General features: G+C 43.1%; 1 protein-coding gene across 1 annotated transcript in view; it reads left to right on the forward strand.

The window, feature by feature from the left end:
* LOC122790513 (solute carrier family 12 member 6-like) overlaps positions 1-23428 on the forward strand; it is a 1559275-nt gene that overhangs the window by 1089009 nt on the left and 446838 nt on the right. The window contains exon 9 of the mRNA XM_044058063.1: positions 7200-7411. Within this exon, the coding sequence (XP_043913998.1) occupies positions 7200-7411 (212 nt within the window). The remainder of the gene's footprint in view (positions 1-7199; positions 7412-23428) is intronic.

Consider the following 23428-nt stretch of genomic DNA (forward strand, 5'->3'; position numbering starts at 1 on the left):
CATAAATGTAGACGTTCGAGTGTATTCACTGTTGCAGTCTTGGTTACCCTCCCTCCAGCCCCCTGACTTCGATTGACTATACCTCTATTCTTGTTTACTATGATTATAGCTTTTTGGTGTATTTGCTTTTTTGTTGGAGGTGTAACCTTGTATATAATTGCTTCCCATTATGGGGGCACCTGACATCTGGGGCAAGAAAAAATGATGTAATGGCGTCAGCTGCATGCTTTATACCCCTGACTACCTGACGTCATGGAAGATGAGACAGCAACTGACGCAGGACCCAAGACTTTGATAATCAGGCTGACTGAGGGCTACTGCAAGCAGATAACCCAAATGTGACGACTGCAACAGTGAATACACTCGAACATCTACATAGGTTCATAGGTAGGTACTAGGCTATCTGCCCGAAGACATTTATAAGCCTAGCCAGAATGTGTTGGCTTTCACCAACCCCCAGGGTAAACTTTATGTTCCCCATCCAGTCGTCAAGGTTTCTCTTGTAGAGTGCTAATGAGGAGCTCTGCCTAATGTAGATTGGAATCTTGTTCCAAAGCATGGGAAGTCTCTGGGACAGGAATCTATCCCTCCAGCATGTCCTATTATTGTTGTGGTGAGGTTTAGATCCCTAGAGCGTGTGGCTCGAGGGGATAAGGTTTTCTTTAGGTGGAGCATGACAATCAATTCTGGGTTGGACATGGCCTTGTATGTCAGGCAGAGATCACCTCTGAGCAGGCGGTATGCAACCGAGTACAGCTGGAGTTTCTTCAATCAAGCTGCATAGGACATCTGTTTGAGGCCAGTGATCCTCTTGGTGAGGTACTTCTGTGGTCTTTCCAGCTGTTGCAGGTGTCTTGTAAGGTACATCCCAAATGGGGCATTGTACTGTATGATGGGTCTGATGAGTGATGAGTAGAGGGGTACAATGACCTCTTTTGATCTGGATGCAAACCCTTTTGTGATTAGGTGGGCCACATAGAAGGATTTTCTAACCACTTTGGCAATGTGATTATCAAAGGCGAGATTACTATCTACTTGGTTCCCCAGATCCCTTATTACATTTTCCATATTTAGGGGACTACCACCTATGTGGTAGTTTGTGGGTACTTTGTTATTTCCAAGGGGAATAACTAAGCACTTTTTGGCATTTAGCTTGAGGCCATAATTTTGACACCAGGTATCCATCTCAGTGAGAACCTTTTGGAGAATGTCTGTGTCAGCCAGTGAGTCAATTATAGCCCCTAGTTTGCAGTCGTCTGCAAACTTGGTCAGCCATAGTCCTCCTGTGCTTGTCTGTATGCCGAACAGGAGTGGTCCTAGGACTGAACTCTGGGGAATGCCACTTGTAACCGATGTAGACTGAGACCTAGCTCCCGCAACTCTCACCATGTGGGTTCTGTCCGTGAGCCAATTGGCAACCCATCTTGTGACATAGGGGTTTATGTTCAGGCTGGTGAGCTTGTCTGTAGTACCAGAATGGGGAGTGGTGTCGAAGGCAACAAAGCCAAACTGGGTAGGGTCCAGTGTTTGGAGGTTCCCAATGTCTCTGTTAATGAGTTCCATGATGATGCGCTCCATAGCCTTGCAGACCAAGCTAGTCAGGCTTATAGGGCGATAGTTCCCGGTGTCTGTTGTGGCTCCACCTTTGTCGAGTGGAATAACCGTTGCCGTATGCCATTCTATGGGTACGTAACCTGAGAAGAGGCTGAGTTTGAACAGTGCGTTTAGGTGAGGGGTTAGTTCGTCTTTGAGCTTGTTTAGGATGCAGCCTGGGACACCGTCCGGTCCCATTGATGCTGTGTTTTTGGCTTTGGAGAGGGCTGTTTTAACCTGAGTATCTGTGATTTCAGGGACTCTACATTCTTCTGGTATGGTTATGGGCCCTTTTGGGGGTGAGAGGGGGATAACGTTTGCACTGAACCTGTCTGCCAGGATGTTGGCAATATTAGTTGGTTCAGTGTATTTTGTTCCATTCTGTACGAACTCTGAGCGGATCTGAGCATTGCTACTTAGATTCTTGACATAGCTAAAGAATGCCTTGTGGTTATCTTTGGAGTCCTTCGCAAGTTTTCTTTCAAAGCTTACTTTGGACGATTTTATGAGGGATCGTAGTTTCTTGCTGATACTGATCAGGGATGTCTTCCCTTCTTGGGATTTTACTCTTTTCTGTACTAATTTCCTCCTCCTATTGTATAGCATGTTTATGGCAGGGGTCCACCAGACTGGTTTCCTTTTCTTAGAGGAGTGAGTCTTGGTTTTGCTTGGGATAGCACGAACCATGCTTTCTTGTAGGGGCCCGTAGAATGCATTAGTAAAGGATTTTGCAGCTTGGACAGCATTATCCATTAGCATGGGGGCTTTGAAACTTTCCACTTCCATCTTAAGTAATGTGAAGTTTGCTTTTCAAAAGTTTTTCACGGTGGTTTCCTTGTCCAGGGGTGGGGGCAGAATGTGGATATCCAAAGTGATTTGTTTATGGTCAGATCTAACCAGCGAGGGGTTGCCCTCCAGTGTGGAACACTGGTTGCCCATGTTGGTGATGACCAGGTCCAATATGTTGTCACCTCTGGTGGGAGTATTGACCAGTTGTTCCAGGGCGTTTGAGTTTATAAATTCTAGAAAATGTCGGGCAAAGGAGTTAGTACTTGAGTAGTTTTCCCAGTTAATGTTTGGGTTGTTGAAATCACCCAATATTAGGTTGTTTGTAGGACCTTTATGTTACCCAGTGTTTCTAGAAATGCGGAGTGGGGTTCTTGGGACATGGTGGGTGATCTGTAGCAAGCTACAATTTGTATTGCAGTTTTGCCCGTTGTTAGTTGTATGTGGATAATCTCTGAAGCATCATGCTGTGCCACTAATATGGAAGTATGGGTATCCTTGATGAATATGGATACTCCCCCGCCTTTTTTATTTCGGTCTGGGTTCTGTGGCCGAAATGTATGGTATGAGTTGTAGCCTGGTAGTGCTGGGGGTGCTCTCTGGAGCCGTAAACCAGGTTTCTGTTACTGCACATATATCAGTTTTCTCCATACTGAGGAGTGCCTCGAGTGTGTATATTTTGAGGTTTAGACTTCTGGCATTGAGTAGCATTACCCTCAGATTTTTGTTATTTGTGCTATTTACGGTGGTGGGTTTGTCTTTTGAGCCTTGCCTAAAAAGGCACTATGGGAGTGGCAAGAGCCTTGGCCAGTGTTCGAAAGCCTAAGGGTGACAGGTGCAAGTTGTCGCTAGCGAAGCAGCATGGCTTTTCGAGCATGTCATCCCAGGCAGACAGACACTGGATCCCCTTTGAATGACACCAGAAACTTAGCCAATTGTTGAAATTGATAATTTTTTCTTTATACCATGGTATCATTCTTGGTGAGGGCAGGATGCTACTCAGGGTCAGGGTCATACTGGCCTGGGCTACATAACCAGAGAGTTCTTCCATGTCTTCTTTTCATGTAGTCCAAGGAGGTACGGCTCAGGTCATTCACACCAACATAGACAATGACAGAGTCGTATTTGTACTTGTTCTGGAGTGACCTGAGTGCTTGTGTTATGTGGTGGATCCTGGCACCCGACAGGCAGCTAACAGTAACCTTTTCCTTATTCAGCCTAGTGAGTGGGACGTCAGTGTGCCTGACTATAATGTCTCCTATTACTAGTATGTTGGGTATGTTATTTTGCCTTGAGGGCTGTGTTTGCGTGGCACACTGGTTTTGTGAAGTATGTGTTTCATGGTTTGTGTTGAGGGGTGGAGGTTGCTTGGATGTCTGCTTTAGAGGGCTCTGTTGCAGATTTTTATTAAGAGCCTCCTAGTATGTTTTTGTGTATTTATGTGTGTTTTTTTGCCGGTGCTGGTTTAATGGGTCTATGTGAGACTGGTGGTGTGATGCCAGTATTTCCCTTCTCCTCTTGACTGTCTGATCCAGTCTTGGGTTGAGAGAGCTTAGCCTCCAGTTTGGCTGTATTATTGCATCTCTTGCATATGTTAGTGTTTGGTGGTAGGAGGAGAAGGTTTTCTGTGTACATGAGACAGTTGTAACATTGTCTCAAAATGCCCAGATTCACCAGTTGGACTGGAGAGTACACCTGAAACTGCCCTTTGGACATGCCTGGATAGGTACAGTAAACTGTTTTACTGAATGGCTGGTAAGGTCGAATAGAGAGCCTTGTCCTTCTGTAGTGCTAGGATTTATAAGTATTTGCTATGAGTTTTGAGCAAGTGCCGGGCTGAGAAATGAATGGCTTGAGTGGTTAAGTTGAAAATTTGTCTAGTTCCAAGGGAAAAATTGAAGAGGAGACTTTGTGGAGCCGGGAATAGTTATACCCTAGCTAACGAGCGCTGCCCGGCGTGCAAAACTGGGCAAATCCAAATTTTTATAGCAGGGAAATGAAACAGATAGAAATTAGCCCAAAATGGCCAATAAACTACTACTTTTTTGGGCTGAAACCACTCCTCCAGGGACAGATAGGCTGCTCAAAGCTCCCCTCTCTTACAGGTGAACAGAGAAACTTCCTTCTATCCAAGTAAGGTATGGGCAAACAGAGATTTGTAACAAAGCCCTGAATTCAGCAGTAACCTGAAAACTGGACTATACTAGCTTAGAAAGGCGGGAAACAAGTATACATATATATATATATATATATATATATGTATATATTTTTTTTTTCCAGAAAATAAAGCAGATACAATCAAAAACACACTTTAAATGCGCATAAAAAAATGCTTATTGTTATATATCTCAGATCAGAGTTGTAGTCAGTGCCCCTAGTAATAAAGTAGGAAGAAACAGAAATACAGTAAAAGCAGATGAATCAAGTGCAATATATATTTATATATATAAAACGAACAATCTGATTTAAACAAGTTACCCAATTAACCAGAAGAAAAACTCAAAACTGAGCCCTGTTCCAGTAGTCTTTGGTCAGACAAGTTCTAACTGCACACTCCCGCTACTAGAGTGCAGGGGAACCTTCTCCAAAAAAGATGGCCTGGATCAGTGCTCAAGTTATACAAACAAAGCTAGATTCGGCAGGCCTGAATCTGGTTCTCTGCTACAGCAACAAGGCGCACCAATTTCAGAAAGAAACAGTTCGAGTAAGCAGGCACAATAAACCTGTGACCAGAAATTCCCAGGTCAGAAAGGCAGAATCCAGCCTCTCCTCCCACAAGAGTGCAGACCACAAACCTTCTTAATGTAGAATAACTGGCCTGAAGCCCAAGTGCTTAATCCAGAACTAATACAGTTTTAGAATAGCAGACACTGGGCCTTCAATCAGCAATTCCCAGCTTAGAAGGATGTAAGCTACCTGTCCTGCCACAACAGTGTAGACCACAAACCTTCTTAATGTAAAACAGCCTGTATGAAGCCCAAGTGCTTAAACCAAAAGACTTAGAATAACAGTTACAATTTAATCAGGCTACTACCAAGCAGTAATAAATGCAGCAGAATAAATAAAATTGAGTATCTTTAAGAAAAGCAAAATAAAGTAGGAGGAAACACAAATACAGTAAAAGCAGATACATTTTTTTTTGTTAGTAAAGTGCAAGGAGAGAAGAAGGAAGAACCTAAGTGGGCTGGCCTTCTCAAATCTTCTCTCTGTATTAAGCAGAGTGAACACTAGACTCAGAATATGATCTCACTGTACTCGGTTAAGTGAGCAAATGAGATGGACCCAGGAGGAGTGTTCAAATACAGACTTACAGGAGGGGCGGGCAATTCCAGAGCCACCAACACTAACACCAAAACAAGAACATTTATGCTAAGTGTACACAACTGTACTTTTCTTATAGTCGAGAACATGAGTGAAGTTTTGAAACTTTGAAATGTAAATAAAAAAAAATAAAGCCAAACCCATTTTTTTAACATTTTTGCAGGGGGGGCACCCCCCACACCCCCTGCTAATTAAGTATATTAACTCCGAGATCCCACTACAGCGAGGAAAACAATACCATTCTATGCTGCACAGCGATCTCCATTTAAACAGTTTGAAATGTCAAAACTTCAATCTTATGGTCTCAAACATAGGGTTCCTATCACATAGTCGAACTTGTACAAGTTTGTACCTTATATGGTCGAGACCGTAAGTTCAAACTTGTACAAGTTTGAGTGTTTAACTGGAAATCTCCGTAAGGGGAGTTTCCATTCATTTCAGTGTGGTGCGATCTTAGAGTTGGTATATTTAAGTAGCGGGGGGGGTGGAGGGGGGCTTGCCACCCTGCTTACAACAGTTTATTTTGTTTTTACTTCTTCTTTTTTTTTTTATCACTAGTCAAAGTTTTGTATCTTCGAACGGAATGGTTCAAACATTGTATTCAAAGTTATAAAACTTTGACTGTGTATAGACCCATGTGCATACATAGATATATATATATATATATATATATATATATATATATATATATATATATATAGACATACATACATATAGATATACACACATACATATATACATATAGTATATACTAAATCATTGATGTAACCTTATATCAGTATTGAATATATGGGACACAGTGCATTGAAACCAACTAAAACATTTTAGAGCTGTTTTACAGGTTGGCAAGCCCCTTGTATTCCCACATTCTCATGTGTCTGTATGCTATCTCCAAGATTATATAAGAGTGAAAACTTGGCAAATTCCCTAGATGCACATAATTCCATTGATGTATGATCCTCAAAAGTACAAGCACGTCTCACACTCTAAAAATTGCACCCCCATACTCCTGACATGGGGTCTGTCTCCCCTTCTGTACAGTCCCACTAATTTGTGCTAACTCCAAAACAATATAACAGTGGGGATATGTAGGAACTTTTTTACCCCCCCACCCCCACCCATTGGCCATTCTTTATGTGAAACGTGTATACATTTTCTGATAAACCGACCTCCATTTAAATGCAGTTTGCTGAGTTGAATAACTCCCTGAGTATGTAGTGTATATAAGGAAATGGTGGTAATAACTGGGACAGTGTTCTTATAGTGGGGAGGGGGGGGCATGTCAAAAACTTTGCCAGAATTCTGTAATGCATGGGAAAGATATAAGATAGGTTTTTTCTAGGACGAAGGAAAAAAAATGTTTCGTTTTTCAGTCTTGATTTCTTTGTATCTGCTAAATTACAGAACCAGATTTATGTTTTAAAATTAATATGTTCTCATACAAAATTGCTGAATGTTTTAGAAAGGTTACATGATTGCTGTGTTTTATTTATTTCCAGAATCTGCATGCTGGGAAACCATACCTTGAAGAGTTATGGCATTGATAGCTGTAGCAAGATGCGCACAGTTGGTAATGAGACCCTGAGAACTGCCCTCTGGGACTTCTTCTGTTCATCTGGGGAGCTGAATGCCACATGTGACCCATATTTCCACCTGAACAATGTGTCCTACATCCAGGGAATTCCAGGAGTGGCTAGCGGCATTATTGCAGGTATAGGCAAAGACCTTATTCAGGAACTAAATTTGTTTACCCCTTCCCATGTTTGACTTATTCACATAGAATGTATGTGGCAGAGAGTGCTAAATTTCACTGCTGTACCCCAAGATGTCCTCCTGTTCTACTATTGCAATGTTCTTAACATAAGGGGTTGCAATGTCCAACCAGTATACTAAAGCCTTTTACTTCCTAAGGTACGCCATACATCGCACGTATGCTTCTGGCATACGTAGGGAATAAAAGTGATGTCCAGACATACCATCCTCAGAACTTCTCTGCTGCCAGTCAAAACACCATTTTTGATCATCAGTCTGCTTGTCCGAGTCATTTGCTGGTTTATCAAACAATTCAGATAAGTGCCCCATTAGGGTTTTATTTTCTTACTTACTGCTGTTTTTTCCTGTGGGTTTTTTTCATGTCATCCAGAATAGGCAAGTGCCAGTCTGGGAGACAAATTCCACATAAAGATAGTTACAGCCTGTCCTTGTTATGCTTAAGGACTACTCACAACCACAAAACTTGCAGTATTTGCCAGGCCTTTTGTGCCTAAGACTTTATGTAGTCATCTGTCTTCTGTTGCTATTTATTTGGAAAGTCTTGTCTCAAACTTTTAGTGAAAGATGTTGTGGAGGTGTAGCGTACTTCTAGGCCTGACACTGTGTCTTTACTGAAGAGGAAGGCCAAAAAAACAAGGTCGGACTCTTCAGCTGTGCCTTCTACATTGGAGGTCTCTTGAGGCTGATGAAAGCCTGGAGGTTTGCCTGGTTCTGGGGTTGAATTATTCGGCTGAGACTGCTTCGGAGGCTGCTGTAGATCGATTATAGGCACATTCTCAGAGGCATTGCAGACGTCTGTTTTAGACAGTTGGGGTAACCAAGATTTATAATAACTGAAGGGCCTAGGGGGTTTCTCAAATGTTGGTGTGGGAGCAAGTTTTGACAGTAAAAGCAAAAAACAAAGCATGTTGCTTCTCACAGGGGCCCTCAAAGTGAGTGGCTGAATTTCACCCAGGGCTTATTTAATGCTCTTATGGCTCTTAAGCCTCCTTCAGGGGTCTCTGTTCCTGCTCCCCCTTGGACTCTTCTGATTAAGAGGTTTCCTTGGATGAGGAATCCTTGGCCTATTCCACCCAAGTCCCGTCACCTTTGGAGTATGCTTCTCCAGAAGAGGAATCTACTAGTCCGGAATCTCTTGTTGATGATATTACCTTTGAGATACTATTGCTAAGATGAGGGAGTACTTCAAATGGGATTGCTCCCAAGTTTCAGATGTGCAAAACAGATATTATGAGCTCCTACAAATGGAGTCTCTTTTGCCATCTGCTGTCCATCCAGTTTTACCTGCTTTACTGAATGCCTTTTCCTCAGCATCTCAAGCGCCTGATTATCAGCCCTCTGCTCCTAAGAAACCTAACCATTTCTACAAAGTGTCTGATGATTGCAGATTTCTGTACAAGTGCCCATCTGGTGACCCTTCAGTAGGTTCTGTAGCTTCAAATAAGCCTTCCAAGTTGCTGCCTTCCACTAAACTTCTTCCCTCTGATAAGGAAACAGGACATTGGAAAGACTGGGAAAGGAGGTCTATACTTCTGCCACTCTTGCCGTTCGTGATATTAATTACCAAACTCATATAACTAGGTATGCTTTAGCCTTCCTGTTCCAGGCTTCTCAAGCTATTTTTGATCTAACAGAATCTGAAGGAAAAAGTTCTGGCTTGTCATGGTTAGGGGCTTCTTCTCTGTTGGCTCGCTATTCCATTAAGTGCAGCTATGATGCAGCAGAAGCATCATCTAGGGCCGTTGCCTCAGGATCTGTACTGAGGAGGTGTTCCTGGCTAAGGCTGCAGATGACATGCAAGCTATATTGATGGATGCTCTTCTAGACAGAAATGGCTTGTTTGTTACTGCTGCTACTGATTTGTTAAAGTCTTTGCAGGAGAAAGACAAGGAGTTACAGGACTTGAAACATCTTTTGGTGTCACATGTGCCCAAGTTACAGAGGAATTACCCTTCCAAGCTAGCTTTTGTTTGGATACAGTCCTGTCCTCCTCCTGAAAGTAAGAAAAGAGGACGTAGGTCACCTCCACCCAAGATTTCTCAGACTTCTGCACAGAAGCAGCCCTCTCTTGACAAACCAGGTAGCATCTGACTATTACTCTTCTCTCTGTCTCATTCCTCTCCTACTTCATCTATCTCTCTCTCTCTTTCTCTGTCTCTCTTTCACTTCCAGTTTGGTCAAGCATTACCCAAGACTCATGGGTTATTTTAGTTATTCAAAAGGGATATTTCATGGTTTGGAAATCCCTTCCTCCTTTCATGGGCATTCCTCTACCACCTCAGGAACAGTTACCTTTGTTCCCAGAAGTACTTAAGGAATTTTTACATCAGGGAACTATTCATCTGGTTCCACAGGGTCAAAGGGGGAAAGGATTTTATTCAAGAATGTTTTTGGTTCCCAGTAAGGAGTGTCCTTGAAGGTGTTTGTATTACCCGATCGAACAGTTAGGTTAACGAATACCCAGACGTCGATCTTGTAATATCAAAAAATTAAAACAGTGAACGGCCGATTTAACGTAGGGAATGAATTCCCTCTGCCGCAAAAAAAAAAAAAATTAGACCAAAATGAAGTGGTAGGCTTCACCCCCCCCCACACCTTCTGATGTGGGGAGCTGTGCCCCCCACCCCCCTAACTAAATATACCAACTCCGAGATCGCTCTACAGTGGGGAAAGTGGCAAAAATCCACATAATGGCCAAGGGAATTCCTTCCCTGCATTAAATCAGCCGTTCGCAGTTTTTTTCTTTCGCTATTACCAGATCAATTTTAGGTATTCGCTAACCTAAATGTTCGATTAGATAATAGGAACCTCCTTGAAGACCCACTCTGGATCTGTCTCATCTAAACACTTTCTTGAAGATTCCTTCTTTTCGGATGCTGTCTCTACAGACTCTGTTCCCTTTACTTCTTGTGTACTGCCATCACAGCTAGCTGGAATTTTGTAAATAATTATGTCATGTGTGACTATCAACCAGATTTGTACAAGATGGTTGTGTTACAGATGTAGTAGAACTGTATGTCATGTGTATGTCAAACTGATTTGTAGAGACATTTGAAAAGGTATTTGTAAAGAGCTTGTGTTTGAAATGTATCCACGGTGTGCCCTTCTGGAGAGAACAGAAATGTGCATGCACTATTGTATCTGTTTAAATGTATACGTTTTAATAGAGGAAACTGGAAGACAGGAGGTTAACCTCAGTTCAGCAAACTCTAAAATATATCTGAAATTAAAACAGTTTATGGGCTAGACTATAAAGATGCTGTTTCACAAGATTCAGTGCAGCCAGAGACATAAAGTCTGTACTAGGAAGCTTTCTGTCTTGTCTTTGGGGTGAACTAGTTACTACTGTGGAAGTGTGGAGGTATGCAAATATTTTATGACTTCCAGCACCTGCCACAGATCTGAGAAAAAGCCCTTGTGTGTGTATTTTTACAGGTAGGTGCTCATTCCTGCCAGCTTCCAACAACAGGGGTTTGCATGGGAACTAGAAGTCAGATGACCAGAAATGATGTCATTCTCAAAGCTGTCCCGGAGGTAATATTTTAGATGTTATTTTGAGAAGTCTCTTGGTGAGACTGAGCATTCTGTATTGGGCCTCACAACTTGAAGGACCATTCACCACATCATCTGCCTTGCGCTGTTAAGTAAGTAGGGAGTAGTAGCTCTCTTAGGTTTAGTCAGGAGTATAGTGAAGCTTAGTTTAGATGTTTTTCTTTGTTTGTCTGCATCTGACCTTCAATATTATTTTAAATATTCCCTGTGATTTTGAACTCTGATGTCACTGTTAGTAGATATTTAGTATTCTCTTGTTTTTTATTATTTATTATTTAATATATGTAAACCTTTCAGGGTGGCCACAGTGGTGCAGTGGTTAGCATTGTCGCCTTACTGCAAGAGGTTCTCCAGTTCGATCCTCGGCTGGGGTGCCTTCTGTGCGGAGTCTGCATGTCCTCCCTGTGGTCGCGTGGGTTTCCTCCGGATGCTCCGGTTTCCTCCCACATCCCAAAGACATGCTGTAGGTGGATTGGACACTCCAAACTGGCCCTAGGTGTGAGTGTGTGCCTTCCATGGAAGGTTGGGCGCCGGGCTGGCAACTCGACACTGTAAAAACTCCACTGCCAATCATGAGCGGACAGGTGATCCGCTGTGGCGACCCCTAACTGGGAAAAGCCGAAAGAAGAAGAAGAGTATATGTAAACCTTTCATTGTGGCTGCTCTTTGTAGAGATATTTACGTTTTGAGAGTATTTGCATATTTATTTGATGATACTGTGTGGGCCACTCCTAATAGCCTTGTTCTTGGTCAAACTGCCATTTGTATTAATATTAATTTCACTCAGTATATTTGGTACCCTTGTAAGGGCCTTATGGTAGTTGGCAGGAGTGTCTGGTGGCAGTGGTAAATACTTTATAGTCTGGGTAGAAGGGGTGCATAGCTAGTAATCCTTTGCCAGCCTTTCCCAGGTGTGTGTGTGTGTGTGTGTGTGTGTGTGTGTGTGTGTGTGTGTGTGTGTGTGTGTGTGTGTGTGTGTGTGTGTGTGTGTGTGTATGTGTGTTGTGTAAGTCAAATTTCCAAGAGTTTGTGTGTCAGCTACTTGGCCAGGGACACGAAGTACTCGTTGGACAGAGAGGGTGCTGGAGATCTAGGCTTGGACACTCAGCTGAGATCTCAACTGTATAACTGTACCAGTAGGGAGTCTTATTGGGGATCTGGAGAAAGAGGGAGAAAGCAGTCCCGGACTGACTGTGTTCCCGGTGTACTCATAAGGGAAATTGTGCCTGATTACATTTGATGCAGAGATCTGCATTTGGAAGTAATAGGTATGTCCCTGTTATCCCAGTGAACATTCCCAGTAGGTGCAAGTGGTGGGAATTGAGGCTCCTTGATTACAGGCCCAGAGGTGGAGGGTCATCACATCTTCCTCTGGCTTTCATATCCTCTCTGAATATCAAGGATGCCTACCTTCACATACTTATTCATCCCCTTTACAGAAAATTTTACATTTCTCTGTTGCTTCCTGACGTTTTCAGTTCTCTGCTTTGCCTTTTGGCCTTTCTTCTGCCCCAAGGGTATTCACCAAATGCCTAGCTCCTGTGATTGCTTTTTGCAGGCTTCAAGGCATCCAAGTTTTTCCTTACCGGGATGGTCTCCTATTTCAGGCATCCTCTCCAGAGATCTTACTGCAAAAACTTCACTTTGCCATTACTCTTTTGCAAAGTCTGGGGTTAACAATAAACTTCAAAAAGTTATCTTTAGCACCGTCTCAAGATGATGTCGTCCTAGGATGCAGGATTTAGACAGTGTCTACGCTGACATCCCTGCCTCCACCGAAGGCCTCGACTCTTATTGCCTTCTTTCACAATGTTATTCCTCCGACCTCTGTCACAGCTAGAGAGTTTCTGAGATCTCTGGGATTAATGGCATCCACCATCCCTATGTTACCTTTAGCCAAGCTCCACATTGGAAAATTTCAGTGGTTCCTGAAATCTGTCTGGCAGTAACATGTGCATCCTCTATAAAGATTGCAGTTCATCTTCTTCCCTGTCTAAAGAAGGAGCTTCAGTGGTGGATTCTGCAGTTGTCTGCACACCCAGACCTTCCTTTTCATCCCCACTTCCATCACAAGAACTTTTCACAGACGTATCAGAGTTAGGTTGGAGTGCAGCCTTTGGCACAGTGAGAGTGCAGGGGGTCTGGTCTCCTCTTCAGCAAAAGGAACACATCAACATCAAAGGAATGAGAGCATTCCTACAGGCCCTTCAGGCCTTTCATTCTCTTTATTCTCCAGCCCCTCTCAAAGTGTTTACAGACAATACAGCAGTCCTGCGGTATGTAAACAAATGGGGAGGTGGATCTTACCTTCTCTGCATGTGGTCTCAAGGTATGGGAGCTTGTGGTTTAGTATTATGTGACTCTTTAGGTAGTTTATATTCCTTCAGGTCAAAACATGTGGCAGACACTCTGAGGAGTTCCTTGACTCAGTCCCACAAATGGATGCTTCACAGGGATGTGTTTATGGACCTTGTCCAGAAGTGTGGTAATCCTGTTTTTGCTTCCCCTCTAAACAGACAACTTCACCAATTTTGTATCAGAGTCCCAGGTCCTCTGATTTGGAAGGCAGACGCCCCCTCTTTTTCTTGGAAGGGGATGTTTCTATATGTATCCCCCCCCCTCCTCTCATTCCAAAAGTTCTGTTCAAGATTCAACAGGACAAACCCAAAATCTTGCTGGTGACTTCCTTTTGGCCAAGGCAGCATTAGTTCCCCCTTCTTATGCATTTAGCCAAGGACAATCATCACAAGTTACCTCACAGGGTGGACCTGCTCACACAAGACAAGGTATCTCTGATCCATCTCCACCTGTCCACTTTTCAACTAACTCTGTGGGTGATAGGATTTTGATTTTTTACAAACACCTTTTTTTCTAAGGACATGCTAAGGATTTTGCAGGAGGCCAGGAAACCCAAGACTAGGAATTTATACATATCCAAATGGAAGAGGTTTTCTATCTGGTGTCTTTCACATAACCAAGATCCACTCTGTGTGGATGTGCCTATGGTTCGTTCCTGTTTGTGTGAATTTTGTGGATGTGCCTGTGGTTCGTTCCTATTTGTGTGGATTGTGTGGATGTGCCTATGGTTCGTTCCTATTTGTGTGGATTGTGTGGATGTGCCTGTGGTTCGTTCCTATTTGTGTGAATTGTGTGGATGTGCCTGTGGTTCGTTCCTATTTGTGTGGATTGTGTGGATGTGCCTTTGGTTCGTTCCTATTTGTGTGGATTGTGTGGATGTGCCTATGGTTCGTTCCTATTTGTGTGGATTGTGTGGATGTGCCTGTGGTTCGTTCCTATTTGTGTGGATTGTGTGGATGTGCCTATGGTTCGTTCCTATTTGTGTGGATTGTGTGGATGTGCCTATGGTTCGTTCCTGTTTGTGTGGATTGTGTGGATGTGCCTATGGTTCGTTCCTATTTGTCTGAATTGTGTGGATGTGCCTATGGTTCGTTCCTATTTGTGTGGATGTGCCTATGGTTCGTTCCTATTTGTGTGGATGTGCCTATGGTTCGTTCCTATTTGTGTGAATTGCTCAATGCTGGGTTGGCGTATTCTTCTGTCAGGTCGTGCTTATCAAATATTTCTTCTCGTTTGCCTTTATCTTCTCCATTAGCTTCTAGGTTTGAGGCAAAACAGTTTCTTAAAAGTGTCCTTAATGTTAGACCTCTCAGGAAGCCAGTCCCTCTTTCCTGGGATCTTAATTTTGTTTTGGAGAAATTGACTCTGGCTCCTTCTGAGCCTGCGGCTTCAGCTTCCTTGCAACATTGCTCTTGGAAGACTGTTTGTTGTTGGCCCTTACTTCAACCAGATGGGTGTGTGAGCTTCAAGCCCTTATGGCTGGTTGTCCTTTTTTTGTTTTTACATGAGGACTTTGCATATTAATCCTTTTATGCCCAAGGTGGTGAATGAGTTGACACTTAATCAATCTGTTCATTTACCTACTTTTCCCCTCTCCACAATCTCCTAGCGAGAAGGTACTACACACATTGGATGTGCATAAACAACTCAGATTTTATTTGGATAAGAATAAGGTTATCAGGAAATCTTATCAGCTTTTTGTTTCCTTACATCCTAGGTCTTTGGGGATGGCTGTTTCCAAGCAGACAGCTTCTTCTTGGATTTCTAATGCTTTCTTTTTGTTACATTTTTCATGGTAAGACTCATCCTATAGGGCTGTGGCTTCTTCTGGTGCTTTTTTCAAAGGGTGGGACACTAACTCCATTCTTGAGGCAGCTACCAGAATGTCAGTGCATACTTTTACCAAACACAACAAGTTGGATGTAATTTCCGGAGATAGAGCTGGTTTTGCTAGGTTTTCTAGAAAGCTCTGTGGGTCCTTCCTCTTCGAGCTTTGGCACTCTCCCTTATGTTTCGAATACTGCAGCCGTAGCACAGAAGGACATAGTAGAGTTGTGTAAAATCTTACCATAATGATAGATGTCCTTCACTTCACTGTTACAGTATTCATTCCCTCCTTCCTAACCCCCCCTGGACTTTTTTTCTCTTCTGGATGTGCTGTTAAACACTTTTCATTTATTTTCCTTGGACGAGCGTTCCTACTGGGGCATTCATTTCTGAAGATGGTATGTCTGGACGTCACTTTTATGCCTTATGTACGTGAGGAGCATACATGCGACGTACGGAGTACCTTTTGTAGTAAAGGGCTTTGGTATCCTGACAGGATGTCAGCCCGCCCAAGGCGGGGAACCTCGTTTATGTTAAAAATACTGCAACAGTAAAGAGAAGGACATCTATCATTCCTAAACAGCACCTTGAGGCAAATAATACACCACATCACATGACATATCTCTCTGGAGCTGCAGTGTAAATCTTAGCAGCATAGCATGCTTTAAAGACTCCTATCTGGTTTTGCTTATCAGTTCTGTAAATCCATTTGGATAGTGGCAATTTTGATATAGTATTTCTGGAAAGGTGCTGTTTCTGGCACCATATGTTTTTGAGTCACTTTTCACGTCATTTGATTTTTGTTGTATTGTCATGGCAGTGATTGTTGTTGCCATTTTAGTGGACAAGACACAAGAATCACCAAATTTTCCTGACAGTAATGTTCACAGTAATGTGTTTTGTCTTGAATGCCATTCAAGTTCCTGGGCCACGTGTGTTTTCATCCCATAAAAATCAGCATAATAATGTTAGAAAAGTCACCAAGTCTTGGTTATTGTGCTCCTTTGCCTTGTAGGCTCTTTGAAACAAAGTTAATTCATCTGATGTTCTTCGTGTTTCACTGTTGCAGTCATTACATTTGGGTAATCCTGCTGGCAGGTTGCCCTCAGTCAGCCTGAATTCCAAAGTCCTGGGTCCTGCGTCAGCTGCTGTCACTCCTTCCCTGACATCAGGCCGTCAAGGATACAAAAGATGCGGCCAACTCCATTTTATTTAGTCTTTCTTGCCGCACGGTGCCCGAAGCAAAAGCAGTTTGCAAGTGCTGGTCGGCCGACTCCTGAGATTTTCGTGTTCAAGTTTCTGATCCGAAGTCTTCAATAAAGCTAAGTACCCCGTTGGGGAAACTTTTTTCTTGCTCCAGACCGATGTCAGAAAAAGTAAATAATTGTATTTCTTGTGGAAAGCAAATACCTCATAAGGATTTTCATTCTTACTGTATTCCTTGCCTAGGCCCTAATCGCAATGTTTCTGGTTGTCGGTTTTGTGCTAGATTTAACCAATGCACTATTAAGCATCGGTATGATTTTGCTTTAAACTATTTTGGACGATGGTTTAATTATCCAGAAATGTTGTCGGATAGCCATCTAACTACCGGAGTTCACAAAAAAACGCGAAGAAAAGGAGAGAGATAGACAACCAAGGCCCAAAACCGATGACGAAGCTTCTCCTAAGCCAGTTGGCAGTTCACTGGTTCTCAGTGAGGTGCTTTCGCAGCCCCTGAAACCTGCTACTTTAGAGTTGCAGGCCACTGGAAACTCAAGGTATTTGAGCATCGGATACTATTCCTTCAGATGGGTCTGGAGCCACTGAGCAGGCACCAGCTTCTGAGGGTGTATTCAGACCTAAACATCTTTATATTAAACCGACTTCAGCTTCAAAGGCAAAGACTAAAGCACCTTCTAAATCAAAGGAACAAACTCAAGAGCCACGTGGTCAGGCCTCTATGCCCAAAAAACAGATGCTCAAAATGGCCGAAGACTTGATTACCTTGATCAGGGGTTCCCATCCCCTTCCTGATAAGAGGCCTAGGCAAGAGACTGACTATGAATCTTCAGATCAGGTTTCCATTTCTTCTGATTCCTCTTCTGATCAGGAATATTCTCTTCACCCCTTTGAGGATTCTGATGCTGAAAAAGCTATACCTTCAGCTTCACTTCCAGAGGACTATTCTTTTGGGGAAACCTTGCATACCATGAGGGAGCATTTCCACTGGGAGAGCCAAGATTTTTCAGAATCTAAAAAGAGGCTCAAGGATTTCCTTTTACTTCCTCAACACAGGCCACTAGCCATTCCACCTGTGTTAGACATTGTAGAAGACGTGTTTTTGGAGTCTAGTCTTACCCCTGACTCCTTACCTCCAGCTCCTATTAAGCCTGACAGATATTACAGGGTTTCTGACTCTCATAAATTCCTTTTTAAAAACCCTGCTGCAGACCCAGAAACTATTTCACAGGGTCCCAAGGGAGTTAAGGCTTCCGCTGCAAAAAACCCTACCCCCTCTGATAGAGATTCTAGGGCACTGGATAGATGGGGAAAAAGGTATACACATCTGCTACCTTGGCTATAAGGGCCTTAAACTGTCAGTTTCATATGCTCAGATATCAGCAACATGTCATGGCATTGCTTAAACAGAAAATGTTATTAAACTCTGAATGTGCAGGAAAAAAAGGAAATGCAGGATTTATTGCATGCAGCTGAACAAGTTGGAAAGCATACTCTGCAATGTGGTTTTGATTCTTTAGAGGCCTCCTGCAGGGCCGCAGTTACGGGTTCTGTAATTAGGAGGCATGCTTGGTTAAAGGAACAAAAGCTGCCTGATCATGTCAAAGTTAAATTATTAGATGCACCTTTACAGCATGATACTTTATTTGGTGTTAAGGCAGAAGAGGTGTTAAAGAAAATGGAGGACAAAGCTAAATCTATGCAAACTGTCAAAGATTTCTTACAAGTACAGCCACCTAGGTTTAGTAGACACTGGCCAACAAAGAATTGGTCTCCTGTGTCAGACAGACCTCAAAGGGGCAGACCCAGATGCCCTAGAGGCAGATCCCAGGCACAAGATTCATACAGGTCAAAGCAATGGGGTGCCTCTACCTCCAAAGTTGGAGAAGACAAATCTCAACCATACAGGAAACAGTCCCAATGACTTCCCCCTGCCTGCACCAAGCACTTATCTCCTGGCAGCACCCTTAGGGGGAAAATTAGCACTTTTTTCTCAAAATTGGCACATCATAACCCAGGACAAGTGGATTCTAAATATAGTGTCACAAGGCTACAGATTCCATTTCCATACTCTGCCAAAGGCAAACGGCTGGCCAGATCTGCCAAAAAATCAATGAGCAGAGGCACAAAAACAAGTTTCATTCCTCATGGACATAGGGGCCATTCAGCAAGTACCAGAGCAAGAGCAGGGACAAGGATTTTACTCAAGACTGTTCTTGATACCCAGAAAGGACAAGGCCTGGAGGCCAATACTGGACCTATCTATTCTGAACACTTTCCTGGATATTCCAAAATTCAAAATGTTGACTTTGCAGCAGCTTCTGCCCATGCTGGGCAAGAACGCTTGGCTTGTAACTTTAGACCTAAAAGAGTCATACCTGCATGTCCCAATCAGACAAATATGCAGAAGATACCTCGGATTCAAGGCTGGCACAATGCATTACTAATTCTGTGCACTGCCCTTTGGCTTATCTACTACGCCAAGGGTCTTTACAAAGTGCCTGGCACCAGTAATTGCATTCTGCAGGCAGAGGAATACAAATATATCCTTACTTGGATGAGTGTCTAATTGAAGCAGAGAACAAGGACATTCTTCTACAGCATCTGGCGTTTGTGAAAAGACTTCTAACATGCCTAGGGTACACAGTCAACGAAAAGAAAACAAAACGAGTACCCTCTCAAGAGATAATATTCCTGGGTGCAAGCTTAAATACAACTTCCCAGATGGCTTACCTCACACCAGACAAACAAAGGCAATTGACTACCTATTTCAAAATGTTGGCAACAAAGGCCCAGTTATCTGCAAGAAAAATTCTGCAGGCTTTGGGCTTCATGGCATCCTGCATCCTACTAATTCCATATGCAAGACTGCATATGAGGAAACTACAATGGTACCTAAAAAGTGTTTGGACTCAACATTGCCACAGCCTGGAAACAGTCATTACTCTCATTCCCTGCCTGCAACATGAGTTTCGATGGTGGGCAAAGGCTTGTCACCAAAACAAGGGACAGCCATTCACTTTACCCCCAGCCCGGCAGACACTAACAACGGATGCATCAGATTATGCCTGGGGGGCCCACATGGCAGGAAGATGCATTCAGGGCACATGGGCCTCAAACCAGATGCATCTACGTATCAATCAAAAAGAGATGCTAGCTGTTCAAAATGCCCTGACAGCCTTCAAGGACCTACTTCATCCGGTACAACTACTGATAAAGACAGACAACACCATGGTCATGTGGTATATAAACAAGCAGGGGGCACACATTCTTACCCTCTTTGCAGACTAACCATGACTTTGTGGGACACAGCATTGACTTACCAAGTACATCTGCAGGCACAATTCCTGCCAGGAAGGAAAAATACTCTGGCAGACGAACTAAGCAGAAACCTCGTGGATCCCCACGAGTGGCAGCTGAATCCAGAAGTCTTCAGCATGATAACAAGGGAATGGGGATGTCCGGACATAGATCTATTTGCCTTCCCTCACAACTACCAACTAAAAAGATTCTGCACAAGGATTTATCACAGACAAGCATGGAAAGTGGACGCCCTATCTGGAAAAACCTATCAGTATATGCCTTTCCCCCACTGCCTCTCCTACTCAAGGTACTCCTAAAGGTCAGACAGGAGAAGCCAAAGATGGTACTAATTGCACCAGACTGGCCCCACCAGTTCTGGTATCCAATACTAAAGAACTTGTCTCAATGCCCAGCTTGGACCTTACCTCAAATACCTCATCTACTGTCCCAGCAAAACAATCAGATCCTGCACAGCCAACTCGGGACTTTAAACCTGGCAGCATGGCGGATAATGTATTCATACAAAACACACCTCTCAGTAAAGCTGTGATGGATGTCATTTTTCGAAGCCAGAAGGCCTAGTACTAGAAAATCTTATGCTGAAAAATGGAAGAGATTCTGTGCTTGGAACCAGGCACAAGGGACTGATACAGCTGTGCCAAGTATTCCTCAGATTTTGCAATACTTAACTGAGATGCTGGACAAAGGCCTATCTTTTTCATCTATTAAAATTCATGCCTCTGTCATTTCGTCTCATTACAATACAGAGCCACCAATCTTTTCTCATCCCTTATTAAAACAGTACCTCAGAGGAGCCAAAAATTTAAGGCCTCCAAAAAGATCACCAATGCCTGCATGGGACCTCAGCTATGTCTTGGAAAAACTCACTCTGCCTCCTTTTGAGCCAGCTGCTACTGCTGATATAAAGTTTTTATCTTGGAAAACAACTCTGCTAATAGCTTTTGCAAGACGAGTTTCAGAGCTACAGGCACTCATGGCTGTGGAACCTTTTATCATTTGTTACCCAGACAAGGGTCTCTCTGAGGACAAACCTCACATTTATGCCTAAGGTGGTGTCCAGTGTGGCTCTTATCCAAGCTATTCATCTACCAACTTTTTATCCAAATCCACAGAACAAGGGCGAGAGAATTCTGCATTCTTTGGACGTACACAAACAGCTTAGATTCTACTTGGACAGAACCAAGGTTTTCAGAAAGACAGCGCAATTACTAGTGGCATATGCTGCAGGATCACAAGGAAAGGCTATCTCAAAGCAGACAGTTTCAAAGTGGATAGGCCACTGTATTCGTTTCTGCTACTTACACCATGGCAGCCAGTGCCCAAGGGCATTAGGCCACATTCCACCAGAGCTGCAGCCACTTCAGCAGCCTTTCTCAGGGGAGTACCAACCAAGGACATTTTAGAGGCTGCTACTTGGAGTTCAGTGCACACCTTTACAAAGCACTATCATCTACCACTCTACTCTAAATCCAGGGCAGGCTTTGCCACTGCAGTTCTGCAGGGCCTCATAGCTGCTCCTAATGCTTTTTAGCTCCAGCCTCCCATCCGTAGCTTTGGGACTCTACCCAAATATAATGACTCCAACAGTGAAACACGAAGAACATAGTACAGTTGTGTACACTTACCATAAATGTAGCTGTTCGAGTGTATTCACTGTTGCAGTCCAGGTTACCCACCCACCATCCCCCTTTTTCTTCTGATGGAACCTATGTGCTGTATTTGCTTGTAGATGAAGGTAAAGTTTATATTAGTGCATGTATTTATTTATATATATATATATATATATATATATATATATATATATATATATATATATATAAAACTTTTGGCTACCCTTTTAGGGGGCACCTGACATCTGGGACAAGAAAAACTAAAGAAAATGTCGTCGGCTACATCTTTTATACCCCTGACAGCCTGACGTCAGGGAAGGAGTGACAGCAACTGACGCAGGACCCAGGACTTTGGAATTCAGGCCGACTGAGGGCAACCTGCCAACAGGATTACCCAAATGTAATGACTGCAACAGTGAATACACTCGAACATCTGCATTTATGATAAGTGTGCACAACTGTACTTTTGTAAGCCTGATGATCATGGTTCAAGACTCAATACAAGTCAGAGTGGGACTAGCTGGAGAGTGAAGAAGTGCATATCACATGCATGTGGTTGTCACTAGTGTTGGCCAAAGGTGCTCTGTGGATAAATGTGTCACTACAGTTGGCTAGATGGTGAAGAATTAAGATTTTGTGGATATCTGTCTGGTTAATTTCCCAAATGCTTTAGTTTTCTAAATAATTTGGTGGAAATGGACCCCATTTCTGAGTCAGGGTACAGTCAGAGATCGTAAAGTTAGTATAGATGTCAGTAGGACTGGCTGGCTGTTAAAAGATAATGAGGTGTCCCATGGATGTAGTGCCTTGAGCAGTTAGCTCCAGAGTAAAGAATCAGATGTCACATGCATGTGGGTGTTAGTCGGACTGGCTGAAGGTGACTTGTAGATAAATGTGTCTCATGGTTTAATTTCTTCAAGTGTTTTAGATTTATAATGCCACAACACGAATGAACTCCATTTGTAAGTCACCATATGAATAGAGTTTATGAAACTGGTATTGTTTCAGTCTTCAGTGTTAGCAAATAGTGCTCTTTCGAGCACCCACCATGTGCCCAGAATTGCCTCACAGGTAATAGGTGTCAGTAAGATTGGCTGGAATATAAAAAAAGTCAGGTGCCCCATGGATGTGGGTGTCTCTGTAGTTGGATGGGTAATGAAGAGTCACATGTTTGGAACTCAGTGGGGGTGCCAGATAGTGAGCACTCTGGTATCCTGTAAGTACTTGTCATTACGGAATGGGGGTGCCAGATAGTGAGCAATCTGGTGTCCTGTAAGCACTTGTCATTAAGGAATGGGGGTGCCAGATAGTGAGCAATCTGGTATCCTGTAAGTACTTGTCATTACTGAATGGGGGTGCCAGATAGTGAGCAATCTGGTATCCTGTAAGTACTTGTCATTATGGAATGGGGGTGCCAGATAGTGAGTAATCTGGTATCCTGTAAGTGCTTTTCATTACGGAATGGGGGTGCCAGATAGTGAGCAATCTGGTATCCTGTAAGTACGTGTCATTATGGAATGAGGGTGCCAGATATTGAGTAATCTGGTATCCTGTAAGTGCTTTTCATTACGGAATGGGGGTGCCAGATAGTGAGCAATCTGGTATCCTGTAAGTACTTGTCATTATGGAATGGGGGTGCCAGATAGTGAGCAATTTGGTATGCTGTAAGAACTTGTCATTACGGTTGACTAGCTGGTGATGAATAGGGTGTCTGATGGACAATAGGTGTCAGCAGATTTGGAGAAATCAGGTATCTTATGAATATAGTAGCTAATAGGGTTGGCTAAAGACAAAAATAGTTCTTTCCCACAGGTATAGATGTCACTGACGTTGGCTGGATGATGAATAACTGGGTATCCTTAGATGTAGGTACCAGTAAGTTTGGCCAAAGATGTAGAATCTGGAGTCGTTTGGCTGCTGTTCTCCTTGACAGAAGATGGCTCATGAGAATGATGTTCGATGCTGTGGTTATTCTCTGGAGTCGTTTGGCTGCTGTTCTCCTTGACAGAAGATGGCTCATGAGAATGACGTTCGATGCTGTGGTTATTCTCTGGAGTCGTTTA

Source organism: Protopterus annectens, chromosome 16.part0 (assembly GCF_019279795.1).
Source record: "Protopterus annectens isolate FY-2018-M chromosome 16.part0, PAN1.0, whole genome shotgun sequence".
Lineage (NCBI taxonomy): Eukaryota > Metazoa > Chordata > Ceratodontiformes > Protopteridae > Protopterus > Protopterus annectens.